This window comes from Alternaria dauci, chromosome 3 (genome assembly GCF_042100115.1).
Source record: "Alternaria dauci strain A2016 chromosome 3, whole genome shotgun sequence".
Taxonomy (NCBI): domain Eukaryota; kingdom Fungi; phylum Ascomycota; class Dothideomycetes; order Pleosporales; family Pleosporaceae; genus Alternaria; species Alternaria dauci.
In genome coordinates, this window is record NC_091274.1 from 490,385 (window position 1) to 513,870 (window position 23,486).

At 52.4% G+C, this 23,486-nt stretch overlaps 7 protein-coding genes across 7 annotated transcripts; 4 read left to right on the top strand and 3 right to left on the bottom strand.

Annotated features, from left to right (window-relative positions):
- Window positions 1-294: 294 nt before the first annotated feature.
- On the bottom strand, window positions 295-750 carry ACET3X_003813 (uncharacterized protein; the record flags this gene model as incomplete). The annotated part of the gene is made up of 2 exons (XM_069449949.1): window positions 295-404; window positions 459-750. 2 exons carry the CDS (start codon window positions 748-750, stop codon window positions 295-297), a joined length of 402 nt encoding a protein of 133 aa, XP_069307791.1.
- Window positions 751-1,427: 677 nt separating this feature from the next.
- Window positions 1,428-4,238, bottom strand: ACET3X_003814 (uncharacterized protein; the record flags this gene model as incomplete). Its single annotated transcript, XM_069449951.1, has 1 exon — window positions 1,428-4,238. The coding sequence occupies one exon, from the start codon at window positions 4,236-4,238 to the stop codon at window positions 1,428-1,430; it is 2,811 nt and encodes a 936-aa protein (XP_069307792.1).
- Window positions 4,239-5,377: 1,139 nt separating this feature from the next.
- ACET3X_003815 (uncharacterized protein) lies at window positions 5,378-7,160 on the top strand (the record flags this gene model as incomplete). The annotated part of the gene is made up of 2 exons (XM_069449952.1): window positions 5,378-5,776; window positions 5,829-7,160. 2 exons carry the CDS (start codon window positions 5,378-5,380, stop codon window positions 7,158-7,160), a joined length of 1,731 nt encoding a protein of 576 aa, XP_069307793.1.
- Window positions 7,161-10,331: 3,171 nt separating this feature from the next.
- ACET3X_003816 (uncharacterized protein) lies at window positions 10,332-12,206 on the top strand (the record flags this gene model as incomplete). Its single annotated transcript, XM_069449953.1, has 4 exons — window positions 10,332-10,354; window positions 10,405-10,775; window positions 10,823-12,022; window positions 12,160-12,206. 4 exons carry the CDS (start codon window positions 10,332-10,334, stop codon window positions 12,204-12,206), a joined length of 1,641 nt encoding a protein of 546 aa, XP_069307794.1.
- A 2,110-nt stretch (window positions 12,207-14,316) lies between these two features.
- On the bottom strand, window positions 14,317-15,338 carry ACET3X_003817 (uncharacterized protein; the record flags this gene model as incomplete). The annotated part of the gene is made up of 2 exons (XM_069449954.1): window positions 14,317-15,255; window positions 15,309-15,338. 2 exons carry the CDS (start codon window positions 15,336-15,338, stop codon window positions 14,317-14,319), a joined length of 969 nt encoding a protein of 322 aa, XP_069307795.1.
- A 377-nt stretch (window positions 15,339-15,715) lies between these two features.
- Window positions 15,716-16,371, top strand: ACET3X_003818 (uncharacterized protein; the record flags this gene model as incomplete). Its single annotated transcript, XM_069449955.1, has 4 exons — window positions 15,716-15,722; window positions 15,777-15,911; window positions 15,991-16,148; window positions 16,207-16,371. 4 exons carry the CDS (start codon window positions 15,716-15,718, stop codon window positions 16,369-16,371), a joined length of 465 nt encoding a protein of 154 aa, XP_069307796.1.
- A 2,158-nt stretch (window positions 16,372-18,529) lies between these two features.
- Window positions 18,530-20,379, top strand: ACET3X_003819 (uncharacterized protein; the record flags this gene model as incomplete). The annotated part of the gene is made up of 3 exons (XM_069449956.1): window positions 18,530-18,724; window positions 18,773-19,028; window positions 19,082-20,379. 3 exons carry the CDS (start codon window positions 18,530-18,532, stop codon window positions 20,377-20,379), a joined length of 1,749 nt encoding a protein of 582 aa, XP_069307797.1.
- Window positions 20,380-23,486: the final 3,107 nt, after the last annotated feature.

The following is a 23,486-nucleotide window of genomic DNA, read 5'->3' on the forward strand; positions in this document are numbered from 1 at the left end:
TCGGCAATCGCATATGACACATCACGTTCTGAAAGTGTTCGTTCGGTGAATCGATCATGACTTCATTGCATTCGTTGTTCGTGAGAAAAGGGCTGTCGAGCCGATGCTTCCACGGAGCAATCTCAATCGGACCAACTTTTGCTTCCTTGCTTGGGCAGTAATAACCCAAAGGCCTCAGGATCAGCCTCCTCGTAAAGAAACACACCATCTCGCGTAGTGTTCGTGTCAAACGCGACGTTACCAAAGGTCGATGACAGTAGGATCGCGTAGTCGTGCAGGAATAACCTAGCGATTCTATGTCCCCAGCTTGATGGACAGATGATCCCCTTTCTGATGGCATTCAAGACTCAAAACAGGCTGAACAATGGGACCAGTTTGGCAGCCGAGCGAGGTGTAGACGTTGACTATTCCAGTGTCAGCCCTCTCTCATCGAAGACATGTATGATAAAGAGACTCACGAGAATCATCCTTGACAGGCCCCTCATGACCCACCACCCTCAAGCTCTTGACATCCGCATTAAAGTCAACACAGACGTCCGGGTTGAGCCAGAGAAACGTGTAAGAGCCTTGACAGAAGTCTTTGGTAAAGGTTTGGGCGCGGACTTGCCAGAACGTGTTGGAGTTAGGGTCGACATTGCGGTTGATACTTGTGTTTGCGATATCGACAGTAGTAGAAAAGGCCGGGGAGGTAGGCAGGGCAGAGCTGAAGGCGGCGGTGATATTGATCAAGGTGAAGAGTTGGGCAAACATGTTTGTTTGAGCTTGAGCGATGGTGGAAGAATGTGTGAGGTAGCTGGTGCTAGAGAATGAGTGAAATGGGTCCGGTTGTGGAGAAAGAAAAGTGAGAGACTGGGTCAGGTGGAAAGAAGGGATTGAAAGAGCCAGGAATGGAAGCTACGTGTGTACAACGAATGAAATGGGCTTTGCAAGGTGCGTTGCTATTTGATGCAAACACGGTGAGCTGACATGCACGTAAGCAAGGTCGAGGCAACCGCAGTCTACTCAGGGTAGCCGTAGCCCTGGGGAGAAACTCGAGTTTTAGGAAGCTAGCCAGGACCATTACTGTGTTTGCGGGAAGGTGTGGCTGAGGTGACGACGACGTCATGCAACGCGTGGCACTAGCGCAATGGCGAGTGATTGCTGAGGTGTATGAGCCTCGACAAACATGTACTCCTAGGTGGTAGCGCATCAAAGTGACGATGCATTGGAGGACAGTCCATGGAACGGGCGCATGCATGGGAGTATTGCATGTACCCACTGTATCAGTATACTAATGACCAGAACATTCACTCGCCATGATGTCTCAGTCAACGCACGACGAATACTTGAAGTAATGCATTTATCAAGAAGTTGGGTATGACAACGGTCCTCCAGCGCTGCACTCCTTCAACACTGGATTTTCCTCATCCCACATACCACGCACCACCCTATTCATTGACCGGCTTCGCTCCCAACATCCAACCCAAACCTGACGCAAGCGCCCCAGTCGCAGCATTGGCCACCATATCCCTCCTCCTCACCCTCTCGCCCCCGTCCATACTACCATTCTCACTCCCATCCATACTAACCCTCCCCGAGCCCGGCCCTGTAGATCCCGTAGACGCTGCAGCTTGTGCACTACCCCTCAGTGGAAATGCCGTCTTGGAAAACGCCGCCGCAGCCCCACGTGCTACGTCAAAGAGACCCATGGGCGCTTCTTCCACAGCGCCGCGACCGATTTCGCGGCGCGGTTGTACGGTGATTGTGTCCATGTCGAAGGCTCCGGGAAGTTTTCGATCGGCTGCGTCGTTGAAGCGTTCCTCTGCCTCGGTCTCTTGGGCGAGCAGGTGCGTCAGCTCGGCCTCGCATTGTTGCCATACTCCTAGTATTTCTTCGAGACGGCTAGGCGGGGCAAGTAGGAGGGCTTGTGAGAGAAGCTCCATGCGTTGTTCTAATCTCCTTAGGTCTGGGCGTGCTGCACTACCAGCTTGTGACCAGGAGTTTGATGAAGAGAGAGACGTGTCGTGTCGGCCAGCGCGCAGAGCAGCCCGCCATGCAACGTCTTCTGCCTCGTCTTCGTGGTCTTCGGTATCCGCAGATCCAAAAGAAAAGAAATTCGAAGACGTTGGAGGCGTTGGAGATGGGGTCAAAGGTGTCAGTCGGTTGACTACATATGAGTAAGCAGTCTCAAAATCGTCTTCTTCTAGTGCTGCCTCGATGGCCATTCCGATCACTCGTCGCTCTGCAGCAGCCTTCTTCCGTTCGATTGACGTGGAATCCATCGGTGCGCTCTCTCCTTCCACTTCCATGATGGTGGATGGCATCGCAACTACCAGATTCTGCCCAATAGATACCAAATCGTCTAGCTTGGTGTAGCTACCGCTGTTTTGTGATAGCAGCTTACGCACTAGCGACAGTGGGTTAGGGCTCACTCGGATGTTGACCGGCTGGAAAGGTACGCCATGCTGGAGTATAAGTGAATAGAACGACATGGCATGTGTCGCTGTGAGCAAGGCCTGAAACCGTCGGAATCGCGACGACGAGGTAAAGTGAGGGGCAAATGCGTTGATGATATCGGCAGCACGCTTCATGCCACCCCTATTGCGGTTGCCGTTGCTCGCATTGTCGTAGTGGTGCATGGCTGATGCGAGTACAACCTGTTCGACATCTGAAGATAGAAGCGGCTGCTCCCCGAATGCTGGCTTGACGTACAGGTCTATGGCGAGGGCGAAATGGTTACTCTCCAGAAGCGCCTTTAGCACCTCGGTTTCCAACGCTTTCCGCTCTAATAAACCGAAGATACCTTGGGCTTGGCGATCCTCGTCGTGATTGTTAGTACCCCAGTTCCACAACCACAACAACTTGGAACGGATAATGGCCCACTGTTCGCTATCTTTCTTGGAGCCGCTGTTCAATGTGTGAAGTATCTTTTGTAGCAACGATAACTGTTCTGAGTAGTCGTCCCGTAGTGACATCTTGGCAACCTCTCGAATGGATACTGGTTGCTGCAACGTCGACAGAACACAAGAGGAGAAGATGACTAGCTCAAGGACACGGAATGCTTCGGGTCCAGGTTGTGTAATGACATTGTCATTGTCCAGCAAACGATCCTCCCTAAGTAGGGCAGTTGTCGAGTCTTGTAGCAGAGGGTCCTTCAGGTCGTATGAGGGCAATTGTCCAACGCCGATAGTGAGGTCTGGAGGCGGCTCGTAGTTGAGAAGGGTGCATATCCTTGACAAGAGCGAATGTGCCGTTTGTAGTGTGCCCACATCGCTCTTGTCGACTAGGTAGAGGCACGCTAGGGCTGTTCGTGCATATTTCATCTCCAGTTGTCGCTGTTGGTCGTCATCGACAAAGTCTCGTCCTTCTTCATAGCCGCCCAGGTCCATATCCTCTGGGCCGTCCCAGTCCGAGATGGCTGAAGTGACGAGGGGCAGATGATCTTTTGAGGCGTGTAGCAGCCATTGGAACAGACAATCCCAGTCGTCTGGTTCCCGTGCTTGGTCCTGTGCGATTGATGCTCTCCGGCCTCCGCGTGCAATTCGCCGCCTCTTGCGATCGTTGGCTCCACATAGCCACGGGGCGACGACACCCCTCAGGTCACGCGCTGCATTGTGTATCTGGGTATCGTCTGCGTTTCGAACGTGTGAGAGTTGGTGGTCGATGGCACGTCGTCCTTTGAGCGATGCGAATTCGTCGAGCGTGGTAGCAGACGTTTGCGGGTAGTATTCGTAGCTAAGGCGTAGAAGCGGGAGGACGGTCGATGTAAACCACGTGCGTAGGTATTCGGAATGGCCCAGAAAGGGAACCACGAGCTGGGGGACGAGATCCAGCAGGCCCGTCTGCGCGTCAATGCGATGTGCGCGATGTATGAGAAAGTGGCTGAACAAGTCGAGCTCACTCTCACCCGCGTAGAGGGGATGTGCCACTGGCGGGAGATGCAGCGCATGCCTTCTCTTCTTCGCCCGCGAGTTGGAGAGTTGTTCGACCGAGGATATATCGAGGGATGCAGCGGGTGATTCCCCAGGATACCGCGCTCCCGTCGCCAGATCATGCAAGAAGTCGCGATACGATGACGGGTCGCTCTCTTCCGGGAGGTAGTGGAGGATTATGCTCAGCGTAAGCTCGAGTGGTAGATCGCCGTCTCGCAGTGCTGTCAGCGCCCGCAGCGCTGCAATGTTGGATTCGGTCGCATATTGTACGGCGAGGAGCACACAGTGTGGCGGTGAGAGCTGCGACAATTTCTGCAGCGCTGCCATGTTGACGTTGGGCCGACTGCTATGGTGAAATGCGCAGGCACTGGCAGACTTCCATGGTCGTCTTGGGGCTTGGAAAGGATACGCCCGCGATGCGACAATTCGCTACGTCAACCGCCAAGCCCCACCCGCTCTCGGGGGTCCGCTCACATGTCACCTGCTCTCTTTTCACCATTACGACACCACCACGGCACAACTTTCGACTCATCTCGCACCGCTCGATAGAGTTTTTCGCTTGAATGAAGCAAGTTCTGATGACCACAACGCTGCTGATCTTCGCATCCCAGGCTATACCGCCCTCCAACGTTCGAGCGAATCATCTGTAATCCGCTCGAGACAATACTGCGTCCAATACGTCTATCGCCCAATATGTATCAGCGGACGACCCTTATACACCAGTTCATCCATTCTCTTACTCTTGATACGGGTGATGGACCTACCACCCTTTCTTACCATGGTTTCGCACCAATTCCACGAGGATTCCTCTGAGCAGAAAAATGCTTTTGCTTACGATCCTGAACAGGATGACTCCTCTCGAGTTCTAATACCTGTATGTAGTCCTGCATTTGCGTACCGAGGCACTGCGAGGTTCCAGCCCTGGAGGTGCTTGATCGTCAGTGCAAGCCCCTAGCCTAGCGTCCGCATCGTCCGACGTCGCATCCGACAGCACCAGCCACGACTTTTCCTCCTCACGCTTCAAAGTCACAACCACCCGCAAGGTATTCTTTTGCTGTTTCGGCCGAGTGCATGTTTGGATACCAGCATTGAGTGATCAACAGTGATAAATCGGATCGAAACTTTTCTGCGGAACAAAAGCGCAAATGATGGAATTGACAGCCGTTCGCCTCCACTAACCACCGCCAAGCCGACATCAAACATGCAGCGTTTCCATCGCCGAAACAATTGTGTAGCAGCACACTCGTCGACCCAACCCTGGAGTTGCAGATCAAACTTCGATGCCTGAGCTTGAACTGATTACTTAGGAGATGGCTGCCTGGCCTCTTTCTTGACATCCATATCCTCTTACTCTCCCTGTACATTCTTGATACCCTGGCTCGGTCCATTCTTTGCGCGTGCGCCCATTACAATCTTTATTTCCTCATTCTTTTCTTAACCCCTGTCACGAAGCTGATATGCCGAACATGTACATTGATACAGCGACAGCGAACAGTCGGTCCTCGAGACCCCAGATCACCATCGAGCCGTCACCGTACAACGATCGCTCGACGCCACTTCTAGAGGCTTTCGTGAACCAGGAGGTCGACAATGAGAGGCCTCCACCCAGCTACCTTGAAGCTACAACGCCTGGCCTCTTCACCAGTCGACTGAGTGGAGAAGAAGGCGCAAGGCTGCTCTCCTTCGATGGACGAGAAGCAAGAGATCCGAGGTTCAAAGAGGAGCAGTACAGAGGAAGAAGTCTAAGGCAACATTGCCTCAAAAAGACATGGCTCAAGGTGGCTGGGACGATACTTGCGATGATGCTCGTGTCTGCGATGCTGGCCCTCATGGTCGCAGCGGCATCTGTTCGGAGGGACAGACAGGTTAGCTGAGTGCTCTTGGGAAGGAAGATAACGTACTGACGTCCGCATCAAGGCCATTGTGACTACCGCCCCATCTTCGGCACAGTCCGCACAAGATGACGCCGCACACCCAGAAGGCTTTATCGATGACGACTCGGACAAACCCAGCCTCATTGCCGTCCCTTGGCCATCGCCGTCGGCCGCGGCGCAAGCAGCACCTAAACAATCTTTCCCCATCCGATGGCCTGCAAAATGTGGAAAACAATACAATGTTCGCGCCGAGCACCACGACTTTGGTCAGACGAGCGAGCTCAACATCCAAGAAGCAGTGCATCAACTAGACGGTCCATACAAGCGCGTAGCAGGCTGGATACACGTGGCACAAGCACCTCCAGAGCAAGTCCCTGGTACCATACAGGTAAAGATGTCCTACGCAGTATCATCATCAGTCGACGTCAACAGCGTCGCATATGCATCCAGCTCAACCGGCATAACCATCGGCGATCCCTCCTTCCCCGACGGCTTCGACGGCGTGCGCCCCGGTACCGCTTGTCTCGGCATGTCAGTAGTAATCTACATGGCACCCGGCGCCTCGCTATCAAACTTCAAGGTCGCCACCACACACATGGGTATGCAGATCCACCCCGGCGCAAACTTTACCGTCAAAGACACGACATCCATCTCCACCACTACCGGCACTCTCGACGCCATAGACTTTTCCTCCCGTCAAACATACCTGCAAACCATCTCTGGATCCATAAGCGGCAAGTACGCACTCTCCGACCTCCTTTCCGTCAAGACGAAAAGCGGATCTGTGAACATTGACGTCGAGCCCCAAGCTGCAGCTTCTGGCTCCACGAACCCGGCCATCTTCATGGTAGACTCGCTGTCTGGAAGCATCCGGACAGACTTCAAGCGCAAACACATCCCCGACCGCGATTACCAGACCTATGTCAATACAACCGTTGGTTCCGTTGATGGCACTTTTATCCACGGCTCCCGCACAGAATTCAACTCTGTAGCCGGTCTTGTCACGGCTGATATCTTGCCTTTCAAATCCGGAGATTACCAGTCTGAGATATACACTTCTACACACTCGGGACAGACATGTCTGACACTGCGCTCGCCGTATAAGGCCAAGAACGTAGCCATATCTGGCCTGGTTAGTACGCATAAGAGCACGTCTGGGGGCTTGGATGTGACGTATCCGCCAGAATGGTCGGGTCTCATTGATGGCACCAGTTTGAGTGGCGCGCTGCATCTGCAAGGGAAGGATTTGGAACTGTTAGGAGAGAACGACGAGCCGGGGAAGAACCATGTTGAAGCGAAAAAGGGTGCCGGGGAGAGTAGTTTGAGTTTCAACACTGTGAGTGGAGAGTGTGAGATCAAGATTGGGCAGCTATAGGTGAGTTGGGTAAGGGTGTTGGGAATTGATGGACGGATATACCTTGGTTCTGGTGTTGGTTCTGAAGAGTAGATGGTACACTGCGCCCACTTGAGGCTGTCATAAATGTAATGCATATTACGATCCAAACAACCGGTCACGCAGAACATCTATCACGTATTCGAAACAGCCCATTGTAGCGACCTTATTCACTCCTCCAAATACCTCGGCTGCAGATAGTAATCGCGCTCCCATCTACTCACCGGCTGCACCATACATTCCAAAGTCGCGTCGCAACCCCTGCCGCACAGTCTTCTCCCAGTTTCCGATTGCGCATAGTAGTGAACTCGTTTTGTAGTAGAATTGAGTTTCCAGATTCCGTACTATAGCTAGTGTCGAGGCTATTGTCCGCGCGTCCCGCTCCCGCCAGCGATGGCCTGCCCAAACGAGTATCTAGGTAACATGGATTATCCTCGTTGTACATCGTCGATCCCAGGATTTTGGGTGTTAGGGCTGAAGATGAGCGGCTGGGTTTTGCGGCAGTTGCTGGGTGTCTGGGGTTGATAAAGGACACGTCATGAGGCTGAACTTTATTCGCTGGTTCCAGGCTGTGCAGTCGTTTGCGGTTCCTGAATATAGTAAGGTGTATAGTCGAATTGGGAAGAGGTGGTTTCCCTTTGCTGCCCAGATATCCTCACGTCCGGTGAAAGTCGCCTTGATAGTAATATGTCAACACTTAGCGCCATGGCGAGAATAATGTCTACCGTGATGTATGAGGGGCTGTCGTGAAATTGTTTCGCAGACTTGGAACCTGGACTTGCAAAATCTGCAGTGCACGGCTTGCGTCGTCTTCGGTCATATGTGATCGTTATATCGCGTCCGTTACCCTTGCGGTGGTAGGTGTAAGCTCTGCAAACGATTGAGGTTGCATGCTGTTTGGTGATAGCGATACCCCATTCCAATGCTAGGTGTCCGCCCAAATTCGAGGGTGCTTGCGATGGGACACGATAAATTAAACAGGCTAGAAGTTGAAAGACATCGGGTTTTGAAGATGGAAACTACACCGAGTGGCCGTGGAATTGTCCATTACCTACTAAATGATTCACGCGTCGAAGGTAACTACAGGAAACCAGCGATTACCTCGATCGGAAAAATGATTAATTACTATTGAGAATTCTTCCGGATCGAATTTGTTCACACCATGTGTGACGCGCCTTCAAGCCATGTCAATTACGTGTTTGCGGGTCGGTCCTTGTAGCGCATCATCCGCTTCGGTAGCTAGGTAGCCGCTACATGGAACTCGAGGCAGGACTGTGGAGTTCATGCTGCGAACCATGAGAAGATTGCAGGTAGCCTGGGTACTCAGGTTCCGGTGGCAAACATGTGTTGTTGACAAATATGTGGAGGATTGGTGGTGGTACAGGACTGAGGCATTCAAAGTAGCGAGTCCATGGGTCGGCGCAAATTGCTGCGAACCACTCCGCGGCCTCGTGATGTCAAGGCAGATACTCTTTTTGAACGTCGCCAAGTCGTGGAAATATTGAATCCTGCGAACGAAGAGTCCTAGATTCTGAACTAGCAGGTAATTTGTCGATCGGCCGCTGTCAGTTGTCAACCTGACTCGATGGCCAGTGCAGAAGCTTGTCATCGCTTGCACCATACTATGGAACTCCAGCCGACTGACGGGTTGCATATGTTTCTGTCCCGCAAAGATAACAACACGCCGAGCAGAACGGAATGAAGTGGCATCGCTTCGGTCATGGGCAGTTGACGATGCCACTATTCGGCGATAACGCGGTGCGCCTGGTCAGTGAATGGCTGAAAGCGTCGACGTCAAGTGGAAATGCGGCTACAACTCCGCTGCGCGATACAACCGAGCGTCCGTGTCGGCGAATCAATCCAGAAAAAACCGAGAAATATGGTGATGGTGCGGTACACGTTGCGAGCAGAGTGGGTCTCAGGTTCCCCTGGACGTGTGTCAAGAGTGTTTCGGACATGTCGCGACGCGATAAAGAGACGTGGGCCAGTTGGAAGCGAATGCTGACTCATCCCGTCCCTCACCAAACTACGCGCCACACGCGACGATACACCCCCCACCCTCCCAATCAGCTGCTCCGTGCCATCAGACTCGCTCTCGATTGAGACAAAACTTTTGCAGCTACGATGAAACTGGATTGTTAAGCCCTGGCTGTGGAGTTGATACAGCGGGAAGTTGCGCATCTTGCGGCCAACCTCTTCCATCCCTCCATAAACGACATGCACCACCCCGTTCGAGCGCTGAAACTCGAGTACGAGTTGGAATGAGTGTTGGGATGCCCGTCTCCCTGAGCTCATCGACCAACAGCTCCCTGTCAGGATGTGGTCACTATGGCCGTGGCAGCACTGTATCCATGCCAACAACTCGGCCTTAGTAACATGGGGCACTTGGTGCGCAGCCCTGAGAAGCCTCTCCGAGCCAGCCGAGAGGATCATGGAGACAACGACTGGTGCGACCGTTCAGAGTGCGTCTAATCGCCTTTTGGCACCCCAGCAGCCTTGCGCCCGGTCCACCACCCGCTACACCATCCCCGCCAGACTCTCTTTTGGGTGAACGCTTCTGCTGTGGCCGTTCCAGATCACCTGCAGCCAAGGCGCGTCGCGACACTTCTCTCAAACTTGCGCCCAAGCGGTTCCGTTGCGTCCATCACAGACATCATTGCTCTTCGTTGTTCCTTCTCGGATGTTGCAACCCCCGTGTATTCATCATATAGCCTAGCAACCCCTCCAACCGCCTTTCCTGCTATTTGGCCCGTCACTCTTTAGGATCCTGCCCAACTATCTTCATATACATTTCTTTCATTTGGAGCGGGCTCCATCCGCGCTGGCTGCGTTGAGAACTTTGTTCTCGTACACTCTTTTGAGAAGCTTACATCCCATTCTGCGCCACATCTGCTCAGCCATAGTCGCACACGCTATCGCCCAATACATTCATTTGACTCCAGCCTTCTACTTTCGTTACCAATGTAAGTTTCCCCCAACATAGTATCGCTCCCTTGCGTTGCAGCACACCCTGGTTGGGCTTTGGATAGTCCAGCACTACCATGTTCAGCAACTCGGAACAGTATGGAACGTCCCAACAGTCACTTACCACATCGCAACACAGAGTACCTCAGACCATCGCAAAGGTCGTTGTATATAAGGACGAAACTAAAGATGGATTTCAATGCGGTTCAGCAGTAAGCCTTTACGATGGCGTAGGGCCTGCGCAGACTAATCGCCGTTACAGATACCGTCCGTCACCTAATCGACAGTACGCTATGGAGCATTCGTCGCCTACGCCGGGAATGCAAACAATTTATGCATACGGAGATCTCCAGCATCGTCAACAACAACATCAACATCAACAAGGCGTACAACCTATGTCCAGACCGTCGCCACCGCAGCCCACATGGGCTTTGCCGCAGTCCCATCCTTCGTACTATGCTACGCCGCGGGGTCCTACTGTGGGCGCGAGAGAAGATCAGCAGCAATTCATGGGAAGACCAGACATGATGACGTCGCAGCCGACTGTTACAACCGGTGTTATCTACAGTAGTTCTACGACTGCCCCGCAAGCACTAGCAACAACCAACTACTTTCCCAACGTCATTGACACAAGTAAGCGTTTTCAGAAGTAGGCATGCGCACAGTGCTAATGAGAACAGGTCCATGGGGGCAGAAAGTATGTGAAGAGCTGGAGTCTTTCCCCACTCTGGATTCCGATGTGACAGACTTCAGCCATGGCATGATGGGACACGACGAGAACACCCCGATAATCGACCTACGCCAGTATAACAACATGGGCCAGCACGAGCACGACAGCATAGCACAGTTCAACCCGAACTCCACTCGGAGAATGTCCGAGTCTTCCTTCTCAATGTCGAGCACAGGCGGTGTACTGCCAGAGTCGGCAGCTTACGAAGACCTGGGTTCGTCAGAAGCCATTTCATATGCGTCTGAGTATGATACATGGAGCCACGCGGAGCAAAGTACCACTCATCTTCTATCGCCTCTTGCTTCGCCACGGCGCCCGCAGTACGACGGGGTTGTTCGCAGTGGGAGCCGATCTCGCACATCGCCAGCGTCTCACGGAAACATTCGTTCGTCACCCTACACACTTGACAGCAACCGATTCAAGAGGTGGTCTACCGGACAAGCGCCGACATCGACACCGAATAACTCACGCCCAATGTCACACGTCTCGGACCGCTTTGCGCCGTACGGTCCTCGGATGAACCCACATCACTCGATGCCCGCCTATCCTCCCAGTGCCTACAACAATTTCGGACTACCGACACAAAATGTGCTATACTCGCAAACGCCCCCATCTCATCCGAACAGCCAGTCATTCTTCACACCTCAAGACCAACACCAGTTCCATCTCGAAGTGCCCCGGCCTTTACCTTCTCAGGGCCTCTTTCGTCTGCTCCAGAGTAATGCCGATCGTCACGGAGGCTGTTCGTCTCACTTTGCAGATCTCTCGGACCCACCGGATCTTTACTCGTCTCTGCACGAGGAAGCATCCAACCCACCAGAGTCTGACATGAACCCTTCGGACCCAGACCTCATCCCACATGAGCAGGATCTTCGCTTTGTTGGCGATTTGTACACCCCACGATGGGTACGTGGCCATGGCAACAAACGGGAAGGCTGGTGCGGCCTATGCAAGCCCGGCAGATGGCTTGTCCTCAAGAACAGCGCCTTTTGGTACGACAAGTCTTTCACACATGGTGTTAGCGCAGCCACTGGTGCGGCATTCCAGGGTCCACAAGACACACGCCGGACGGAAGGCAATCTCGACGTATGGGAAGGGCTTTGCGGGAGCTGCGGTGAATGGATAGCGCTCGTCAGCAACAAAAAGAAGGGTACGACGTGGTTCCGGCATGCATACAAGGTAAGGTGGCATTCTGTCCTTCACATTCCGCAAGGCTTGGCAGTTTGTCCTCAATCTGTCAAGATTTACCTCATTACCACACGTAAAATCATGCTAACAAAAATGCAGTGCCACACACACCCGAAAGTCAAAGATGGGCCCAAGCGCCGCCGTGAGACACAAGCCGGACGCGTCCGCGCGGCATCATCTGCTTCAGCTACGTCCTCGTCGTATCCAATCAAGCAAGACCTCCCGCAAGCAGACTCGGCATCCCACCGCCATTCCACGCCAACACCGATGCCTGGCAGCTCGTCTCTACAATCTTACCCCATGTCAAGCGGGCCGTCTTGTATGCCAACCTCGACACCAACCTCGACACCGCAAGTCAACACCTCATGCAACCCTGGCAGTACAGCGTATCCTACACCAACCTCTGCAACACCCACGATGCATTCGCTCAGAACCCCCACGGCAACGTCGTTTGGTGAGGCATACGGCGAGCTTACCGATAGGCATGAGCCTGTGGTTGGCATGTTTACAACGCCGTTGCAAAGCTTGTCGAGCTTCTCCGGTCATCAGTATTCGACGAATCTCTCGCATCAAGTAAGCGAACCTGAGCTTGTTGGTATACGAACGACGACCACGGCACTCAACTCGATTGCGAGCATGATATGAGTTTGATAGACGACTCCTAGCCATTCTTTCACAAGCAACAATTTTGGGTTGAGTTTCGCCGGCGTCAATGGCGGTGGGTCACTGCAATATCGGAGTAGCATTCCAGGGTTGTCGTACAAAAAGTGTTGTATGAGCTCTCGCCTTCTTTCAGTGTTGTTGCATTTTAGTTTCGCGTCTTTCCCACCTCTTTCCAGCGTTCTTGTCTATAGCGTTCATTTCCACAGCGTTGTTGTCGTTACGCGCGAGTTCTATCGGTCGCATTAGGCATATCACGAAGGAACGACTTCCAGCATTCTCGGCAGCACCACTTTCCGTCTTTTTCCCTTTCACACACCAGCGATATCCCCCTTTACCACGTAGGTAGACTTTGGTAGTTATAGACTTGCTTCTGCGGATTTGCAAACAATTCAACAAAACATTGTAGAGCATCTGTTCACGAAACTGTTGGACCTGTTCTATTCCAATGCGTGATACTCGAAACTGCTGAACACGCTCCTTTTAGAAACTGAAAAGAAGCATCAGGCTCGAGCGGGAAGAGCAACGGGAAAATCAAAAGACGGACACTAAATTGATCTGCAACGGGCAAAAGCAAGAAGAAAAAAGCAGACCCACACTCTTCTCACATACCCGTCCCAGCACTGAGCCACACCGAGACAACACGCACTGCCACTTCATCCCCCTTCCTTCCATGACATGCCCACCACACTCATGCAAAGTACAACGTGTTCCCAACAACACATCCACCCCGTCCCGCCCATCACATCAGCCGGACGAAATATACGCCAACTCCCGCACATGCCGTGTTTCAGCATTCTTGCCGTCTAGTCTCAGGTTGTGCAGCAACCCGAAACTGAGGCTGTGACTTTTTGGGGTCATCCACGTCACACGGCCTCACGCCCTACGTGTTCCATGGATGAGGCCCTCGGACGGATGGCCGTGGTTGGTCGTTGGATGGGTAGGTGGGGTGAGGCCGGCGGGAAGAGACCGAGGTTGGAGCTGATACTCTTCAACGCAAAGGTGGAGGAACATGTGATACTTTGGCTTTGGATGATGGCCATGACAACGTTCTTGACTTTAGTTTTGTGCTTACACACCTTCTTGTTGATCGTGTCATGTGGGACGTATTGAATCACCCCCAACCCTTCCCATTCTAGTATTCCCTTGGTCCCCGCATCTCGGCGTCCTTGATCCCGAGTCACGCCGGTTCCTACATGGTCTTACAAACCTTCTTCCCACATAATAGATTACTCATGCATCCATTCCCCTTGAAAGTATAGCTGATGTGCTTCTTTCGTATTCCTGGATCTCGTATCCGTATCCTGAGGCCAGCGATCCAGGGTCCAGTTAATCCGAACTGGATCTACGACGTGGCGTAACTGGTATATGCACAACATAGCCCTGATCGGTGAGAGAGCTGTATGAAGGACTCTCAGGCTTCTGTCCATGGAAGGAAAGGGGCAAGGGTGGTTTGTGGGACCGAGGAGTTAATGCGGAAAGGAGGGATACGCTTTAGGAAGACATTGCAATTTGAGGTGGAGGTGCATGCCGGGGTAGATGATATGCTATGCGATTTATGTGAGAAGGCTGGGCGCTGGGCTTGGGTTGTGAGTATTACGATGAGCAACCGCATCCGGGTTTGCCATGGTGTTTGAAGTCGTGGTAAGCCGTATTAACGATCGTCTCAACCGACTCTGCTGTAAGTCCCAATATACCGTTTGCGTTCCAATCTCTAAAAGGCTTCGGGGCTTCTAGTGTCTCGTCGTACAGTACACTTCGTTCGAGCAGAAACATTCCAGAATCAGGGTACCCCTTCTCAATTCTCTTCTGGCCTTCGAGAATACACTCTTCGACATCGTAGTTTCCTACCGTGAATTTACGGCCCGTTACCTTCTCGGCAGATCTCAGAACCTCATTGGCGGATGTTATCATACCAGCAGCGTATATATACTGGTTCTTGACTTCATTCCAGTGTTGGATGGCGCGAACGACAACTTGTCCTAGTCTTTCTAGACTGGAAGCTGGGAATAGTTCAGTGCCGGTCCCGTGAATGGTCGCACTGTGCCATTCCATGTCGAAACCCATGTTGCCACTGATGAGATGGGTGTCGAGGGTGTATCCTGTCGCAATTGCAGTCCACTCAAAGTTTGAATGGACTTTCTGTATTGTTTGAAGATGGGCAATAACCTTTGCCCGTCCCGCCCATTTTGGGATGCGCGCTTGTATATCATTGTTCATGCTGTCGTGACTGAACTCATCGGGGATGAAGCGTTTAACACCCGCCGCGATGGCGGCGTCGATGATGCAAATCTGTTGCTCCGAATCTCCACCTGACATTGTGCTTATAACGAGATCTTGTCCAGTCAGGGCTGACTGTAGTGAAGTCGACGTGTAGTCTGACTTTTGGTGGTGGACGCTGGAAGCAGAGACGTGAGGGGGTAGGCTGAGGGTTTGTGAAGGATAAGTGAGTACAGTGACTTGGTATTCTGTGGCATCGGGCTTGCTTCTAGGCGGGAAGAAGGCGTTGATAATGGCAAGGCATAGCTCCCAGTTCTACTCGTTTTGTCAGCCACGTGGCGGTTGGAAGTCTCATCGCATCTCATTACCCCTAGTATCATGACCTTTTCTATCGCCATCCTGTAAGATATGAAGTGTCATCGGCCGGTTTGAAAAAGACGTTGTACATGCACAGCATGCTGTGTCCTTACATATATTGCCCGCCCCGCACTTGACACGGTTGAAAGGAAGAGCCAGCACTAGCTCATTTGCCATGTTAGGGATGATTGACAACGAAGCTATACAGCGCTGCGGTATGGCCATAGACAAAAGTCACCCACTGCCTCTACATCAATGATCACATGTTGACTAATGTGCCAACTCGATGTCAGTCTTGATGCCATTTCCTGAGGGTTAGTCTGAGCATAAGTGCCCACTACGACGGACAGAGAGCGGTGATTCCATGGCCTGGGCAGGTGAGTCTAGAGCATGACAGAGACATAGCAGTTCGCCATTCATGGGAGGTAGTGGTGGAGAAGTTGCGGAGAGCTCGCGGGATGGGAGAAAGTAGCGCCAAGCCACTCGCACGGACGCGGCAAGTGCCGGATCGCAGCTGTGCGAGCTTTTGCGGACGACGAATGCAACACCACCAAATCCCCCGCGACCGCAACACCATCTCCGCTCATCTCCCCCGGCTTCGGATACCTCGTCCAGTGCGTCAATTTGCCCCTCGAAAGCTCTACCGCGGCCAATTGGACCCCCACAGCAGCGTGCTGACCCGCAAAACTACAGGTAGCCCCAACATGAACGCCGCACGCTTCCTCCGCCCCTTCTCCAGGGCCGCCGCTGCCCGCGCGCCCATGGCTGCCCGCCCATCCGTTGCCGCGATGGCGCGTCCCGCTCTCGTCGCGAGCCAGAACAAGAAGACCGAGGTTGGCCCACAGCAGATGGTGAGATAGAGCGGACACGGGAAGGACGGGGAACCTAGGAAGCTAACACAAGCGATAGACTGTCCTCAAGTCGGCCATGCCCCAGCTCATTCCCTTCTTCTTCGTCAACGAGACCACCGTGGCCTTCATCCTCCTGCCATCGCTCATCTACGTCTTCTCCAAGTACATCCTACCCCAGCGTGTGCGCCTGTTCGCCGCCCGTCTCTTCATCAGCAAGTTGTAAGCGGGGGGACTGGAACGATAAGAAAGAGCGGATGGCACTGTACAAGTAGTGGGAATATGCTCATAGACAATTGAATGGCATTGCACGAAGGACTGGTGGTTCTGGTGTGAAGCGCTGACTGCAGTACCACTTTTATTCTTTTTGGCGAGATGTCTAACCTCCCGTGGGACACAAACTCGCCGCACTGAGCCATGGGGCCGGCTAAATACACACAATACATCGATGGTGGCAGTCATACATCTATTGACCAAAGCGGGGCTCACCGAGACGCTCCATATCGAGGATCAGGACTTCCTTAGTCACCAGACTTCTCGGCTTTGCCTACCCGAGAGATGGTAACTCTCCGCACGTTTTACTAGCAGAAACATGATTGCGACTGGTCTTAGGGCTGCTTTCTGGGATGATGCACAGCCACAAACGCATGTCAGTCGACACATCCGACAACCAATCTGTATGCAGCTATGCAGAAGAAGCTTTCTCTACCGTTGCTATATTTGTAACACGTGCAGAAGGCAGCTAAGCTTCTCGCATGCGCATACACATACGCGTACATTGCCTTGATGTTTATCCTACGTATCTACGAGGTCTTTGAGTTGGTATTCATGTGGTAACTAGTTGGTGCTCAACTGCAGCGAGATGAGACTAGCCATGAGTCTGAGTCTACAGAACACCCATCTCCAATCGTTGCAGTCCTTGCTGCTTTCATCTCAAATTCCGCTCTTGGCTTCGGCAGTTTTACTTCTTCCATACACTAGCCAGCAAACACTGTCGATCGATATTTTGCGCAGTAATTGAGACTCTGAGCGAGCGAATTAAAAGATCGCCTCAAGTCACGAGCAGCCAATCTCTTGGACAGTCCGACATAAGACCGCACAGCATGTACGCGCCCGTCCCCCCCCATGTTGTTTCACTGGATCCTACAACGCTTTCAGCGAATAAGGACCTACGCCCACGAGGTGTGCCGTAAAATGTGCGACCATATATGCAAATGTTATGCAGTACGCTACAGATGCAGGAACCCTTGACATGGCAAGCCTCCAAGAGCAGAAAAGACCTAACCGCGCGGCGTATACGTCGGCATAACAAGACATCGCAGAATCCAAGGTAGGTATAAAGTCATCGTGGTTCGCCTGTAGTAAACATGTAGTTGTTTCAATTCCATTATTTTTGCCAATCATTCCACGATGAGGTGCGCTATTCTCGCCACTGTCCTCGGCTTTGTGTCGCTCGCAGTATCTGCTCCTGCAGCACTTGTTTCGCGCCAGGCATCTCTCCAGCAAGTCACAGACAGCTATGCGTTCAGCGTTTCCATTGGTGAATTTATCACGAACCGTAATGCGAAGAATCCACCTGAGTTGGATTGGTCGAGTAATGGGTGTACTGCGAGCCCAGATAATCCGTTTGGATTTGATTGTATGTTCTGAACTCTTCTTCCTCTATTCCCTCTGCCATTTTATCCCCTCTTCTCCATGATTTGACAAACGACGCTCTTTCCCTTCTTCTTCGCACTAACAGACATACTTCCAGTCCTAAACTCTTGCTACCGCCACGATTTTAGCTACCGCAACTTCAAGGCGCAAAACCGCTTCGATGCGAACAAACCGCGAATTGACGACAAGTTCAAGGAGGACATGTTCAACCAGTGTGCGAGTGAGTCGCCCAGGGGTGCGTGTGAGGCTACTGCTACGGTGTACTACGAGGCTGTCAGGGCGTTTGGGAGAAGGGATTTGGCGATGGCCGAGGCGGAATGATTGCTACGAGTTTGAAAACTCTGAGATGACCTATCAATGAAAAGCACATCGGATACCCAGAGATGGAGTACGCACGCATTGTGTGGTTGTATAAGTCTTTGGAGGTCTTTGGTTCTCAGTTCTGCTGGACGTGTCTTATCGATAAGACGCAGCATCCTCGGCCATTTCCCAGCTGGGCGTCGATCTCCAAGCCCTCGTCATTCCATCAATTGATCAGGGTCCATGACCCTATTCAAAACCGCTATTAACCTAGGCCCTATCCCGTCTTACATGCCCATAGTCATCACCATGCCTCGCCCTGATCATTTCAGTCATTCCCCCCAATTCCGACACCCTTTGACCGAGGTCATCCGAAGTCGCAGATCCTGTGATGCGTCCGCGTGGGCTGATTCTTGGCGTCCGACAATATGGCCGATGAGTACGAGCTCGCTGCAGCTCCTGGAGCCTCAGCTTCAGCAAACACAACGATGCCGCCGGACGAAGCTGAGGAACTACACACCGTGGATGCGCGACTGCACAAGAGCACGCTGAGGAAGTTGGATTGCCTGTTACTTCCGTACCTGGCGCTGCTGTTCTTGTTTAATGCGCTGGATAAGTCGAACGCAGGTACCCACGACTCAAAGAGAAGCGCATATGCTAATCTGGTCCAGATTGGAAATGCAGAATCTGCGCACTTTACCGCGGATGTCGGGCTTGATAAAAGTGCGCTGAACACCGCTGTTGCGCTCTTCTTCGCCTTTTTCGTTACATTACAACCTCTCGGCGCGGCGCTGGGAAGGAGATATGGCATGGTGCTCTGGGTACCCAGTTGTATGATTCTTTGGGGAGTATGCACGGCTTTGCATGCGTGGGTGCGGCATAGATGGCAGCTATATACGTTGCGCATACTCATCGGGTGTCTTGAAGGTATGGATAAGACCCTCAGAGCATACTGAGTGCGGTGCTGACACGATAGCTAGCGGGCTTCTATCCAGTCACAGTCACGTACCTCTCCCTCTTCTACACGCGCTTCGAATTTGGCCGACGGCTCTCGTTCTTCTACGGTCAAGCAGCCGTCGGCGGTGCCCTCGGTGGTCTCATAAGCTATCTTGTTTTCTCCCACTTTGGGAATGACGAGGAAGGCTCGGAAAAAGACTGGCGACCGTGGCAGGTGCTGTTTCTACTCGAGGGCACACTCACTGTCGTCGTGGCATTCATCGGATACTTCTGGCTACCACATAGCGTAGAGATGGCATGGTTTCTGACACCCGAGGAGCGTCAGTATGCATCAGCGCGTGTTGTAAGAGACCGAGACATACAGAATGCGCCTGCTGCCGTTCAAGAAGACGAACGCCAAACAGAGGACACATACGATGAGGAGTCTCGAGGCCTTCTAGATTCGTCCAAGCATTCGGCCTCCACGATCACACCAACGCGACAGCTGGTAGATGACCGTGGACTCAGTCCCCACGACATACTATCCGCAGTCTTCAATACCAAGATTTGGCACATTCTAGCCTGTAATGTCCTGTCCGCCGTCCCGGTCTACGCCTTTTCCGTCTTCCTCCCGCTCGTACTAGCACCTCTGACCGAGAACGCAAACCCCGCACTTGTCAACTTGCTCACTGCGCCGCCACACATCTGTGGAGCCATCGTACTATACTTTGCCGCTAGCTACAGCGACAAACATCGTATACGTCTCAAGCCAATCCTTCTTGGGTTGTTCATCATGGTAACAGGCTTGGTCATTGTGGTTCTGTTGCCCACCTCATGGGCAATACCTCGCTATGTTGCCCTCAATGTTCTTCTCTCTGGTACCTACATCGCCTCTCCACTTACTGTAGCCTGGATATCTGGTAACACGCCATCGCCCGGCAAGCGCGCGCTACTCCTTGGTATCAACGGTTGGGGCAACCTCGCCGGAGTCATCTCAGCAATCCTGTTCCGACCAAGATATGCCGCAGATGGCTATATCGTGCCCTTCTGGTGGACTCTTGCGTCTGTCGCACTGGCAGCGATTGGCTATGTACTGTTCTACAGGCGTTTAAAGGTCGAGAACAAGACAAGACAGGATATCTTGCGCAAGTGGAGTGAAGACGACGTTGAGGCAGAAAGGATGCATGGCAGAGGACCGCTACCGCAGCAACAGCAGTGGCTGAGGAAAATCATTGACTTGACGCAGTCGCATCCAAAGCTTGCTTCAATTGGTTATTGGCTTGAGCAGGCTGTACGGGGCAGGGAGGGTGACGATAGGCTTACGTTCGTCTATGGACTGTGAGCGTGAGCTGTTGTTCAACGCTTTAAACCGGTTTTGTTTGGATTGTGAAGCATGCAGTAGTCACGCATGTCAGCTTCCAAGCTTTCGAGCGGGGCGCGGTGCTGTCAAAACCGTCTATAGCCCCAGCCTCGCGATGTGAGAGCCGCCGCGGCCTTGGCAATCACAGTGTGGTTGATTCAAATCACAGCGATGGACGGACATCATAATTCCGTCTTTACCGTTCTTACCACACTACTCGGCTCAAGAAAGAAGTCGTTATCTGCCTGACTGCGATCTCGGAGCCAACAAGCGAACCGAACATGCCTCAAACATTGTACTGGGTCGTGTGATTACAGTTGACCCGTAGACACGGATGGGATGGCCAATACGACAATATCCGACAGTCGGCAATACTACCCCCAGAAGCTCGAGCCGTTAGTTCGCGATGGCACACTGAAGAATGCTGATTGAACCATGGTCGTCTGAACCGCTTGTTGGCAGCATGTTGACGCGATCAACATCGGAAAGTCGATGCGAAAAGCCTTTATCACTTGGTCCACAAGTCTTGTTAAGAGGCTGCCAACACTGGTATAGGACATCTTTCTAGCTGTTTCCAACGAGTTGAGTAAGCTTCGGTCTATGGCACGACTCCGTAAACAAACAGAGCATTTGTTACAACATCTGGACGCCGAACCTGGTCCGAAGATGGGAAGATATCCATGGATACACGCACATTCCGTGTACACCACAACGGGTGGCTTCGTCGTTGATGCCACGATACAGGCCGCCAGGTTGTTCCCCCAACGGGCGGCAAAGGATAACATTGACACTAGAGGATCCCAGGTTCATCGCCAACCGCAATCCTGACCTTCTCCTGGACTGATCCGATCCTGCAACAATAGACAAGAGCAAAGCAAACATGTTCACGAAAACAAGAACTGGTGTCCAAGCGCTGGGGTTCGGCATTCAGTGTGTTACTGGATCGACTCAAGTTCTATCTATCTCATCCTTGGAGATTGATACTGCCATCCATACCGCCTGTGCCCAGGCTTCGCATCTCTTCTCTTGGTGCTATAAGCCGCTGCATGTTGAGGAGCCGACCATTGCTCACATGCAGGTTTACATCATATGGCTGGCTTTGACGCTGTTCATGAACTACATCCGCTTGTCCAATTGTCGCTGGTCGGTTTACAGAATATAGAGGACAAAGAAATCCTTGGACCTCCGGCTGATTCTACCATTGCAGTCTTTTATCCTACAGTTCAGTACATCTTGCTCAGGCCATTCAAAGATCCGGGCTTCCAGCTAGGAGACTTTCTTACATACCGTTGCTTTTTCCTGTGTGCTTTTTTCTATTTATGGTTGTCTACCTTGTCGCAACAGCTTTCGTCATCGCGAAATGTTTTCTGGATGTATTTCATGTTCCCGACTCGGTTCTCAAAGACCCTCGAGAGTCACAACATTTGCCGCATCTAGGATGATGATATAGACTGGCTTTACACTGGAACTTGTATGCAGGGTCATTCCCCCTATGCATGTCATTTTTTCCGCTGCGTTGTTGCGCCTGTCCCAAGGATACACCACGACTTTAACCCTATTTGTTCTTAGCCATAACTCGGACCGAGACCGAAGACCAGTTTAAATTGCTCGTTTGCATCTGTGTTCCGTGCGGCATCTAGATCTTCCCTTCAGGATCCATGTTCCCCAGCTCTTCGCCACGGAGGAGCCGACGATCCAACCCCTTGTAGCAATATCAGGGGCTCTGCGACCGCGCTAGCGTGCGGCTCCACCCGTGGCGCATGCCTAGCACCAGAACTACGACTCAATTCGGCGCAAGACTACGAGCAAAGCGTCGCTGGCACGCAAATTTATCAAATGTGGCGCTCAAAGATCTGTGGAAAAGCCAGAAGATATTGGTGGCTTGGCCTGAATCATGCTATTGCAGCTATAGTAGGTTGACGATGATGAGCTAGGCAGATATCTATGGCTGTGTATATAATGGCGTTAGGAACCTCCACGATTGATAAACTTCGTAGGCACGGTTTGCGTTGGTTGCTCCATTCACTGCTTTGACCTGTTTTCCAGCGATTGCATCTACTCCATTCATTCAGTCATTCATTAATCTCTAATCATGCGATTCAACACAGTCTTTACAGGCTCAGCCCTCCTTTTGGGCTATGGAGTTTTCGCAGCTACGGTCTCTCAGAACGCACGGTGTGGAAAAGATTTTGGGGGCCTTGTTTGTCCTGGAAGGTCTTCTAGTGTCGGACCGTGCTGCTCACAGTACGGGTGGTGGTACGTTGCATCCTGCAATTTCCCGCATTCCTGTTGAACCTCGTTAACTCTTTGTAGTGGAAGAACAGAGAACCACTGCTATGTGTCGAGTGGATGCCAGTCAGGTTTTGGCTCTTGTTCGACGTCCTCCGCGTCGAACCAACCCCCTACCTCGTCTCCCTTACCCGCGCCTTCCAAGTTGAAAACCTCGACCGACGGCAAGTGTGACGCCGGCTCAAGCCAGACCTGTTTGAATAGTGTGTTTGGCAATTGCTGCTCTCAGTACGGATATTGTGGTAGCAGCAATGCGTACTGTGGATCAGGTTGCCAGACCCAGTTCGGCTCGTGCAAGGATACACCGTCTAGTCCTTCGAGCATCGTAGTACCTCCGTCTTCAGCAATCGCCAACCCGATAGCCAGCGCCTCTGCTACTTCGCAGCGAGTCTCCACGAATGCCAGGTGTGGAGCTTCTTTCGGCGGACAGACGTGCAAAGGAAGCAAGTGGGGTAACTGCTGCAGTCAGTACTCGTACTGTGGAAGTACGGATGCATACTGTGCACCTGAGACTTGCCAGACAGGGTTTGGAGATTGCAATGTTGTATCTTCCTCTAGCACCACGTCCGCTTCTACCACCTCACACAGCTCAGCAGAGATGTCAAGCACTATCACGTCAAGCACATCAGATCCAGCTGTTACACCAGAAGCTGTGAGCTCATCGCCATCTTCGTCGCCTACTATTTCGTCAGACACATCCTCGTCCGCGTCCAGCGAGACGTCGACCAGCCTATCAGTTTCCTCAACAGAGCTCGTGTCTTCTTCAGCCTCTACAACTTCAACAACAACTTCGGCTGAAG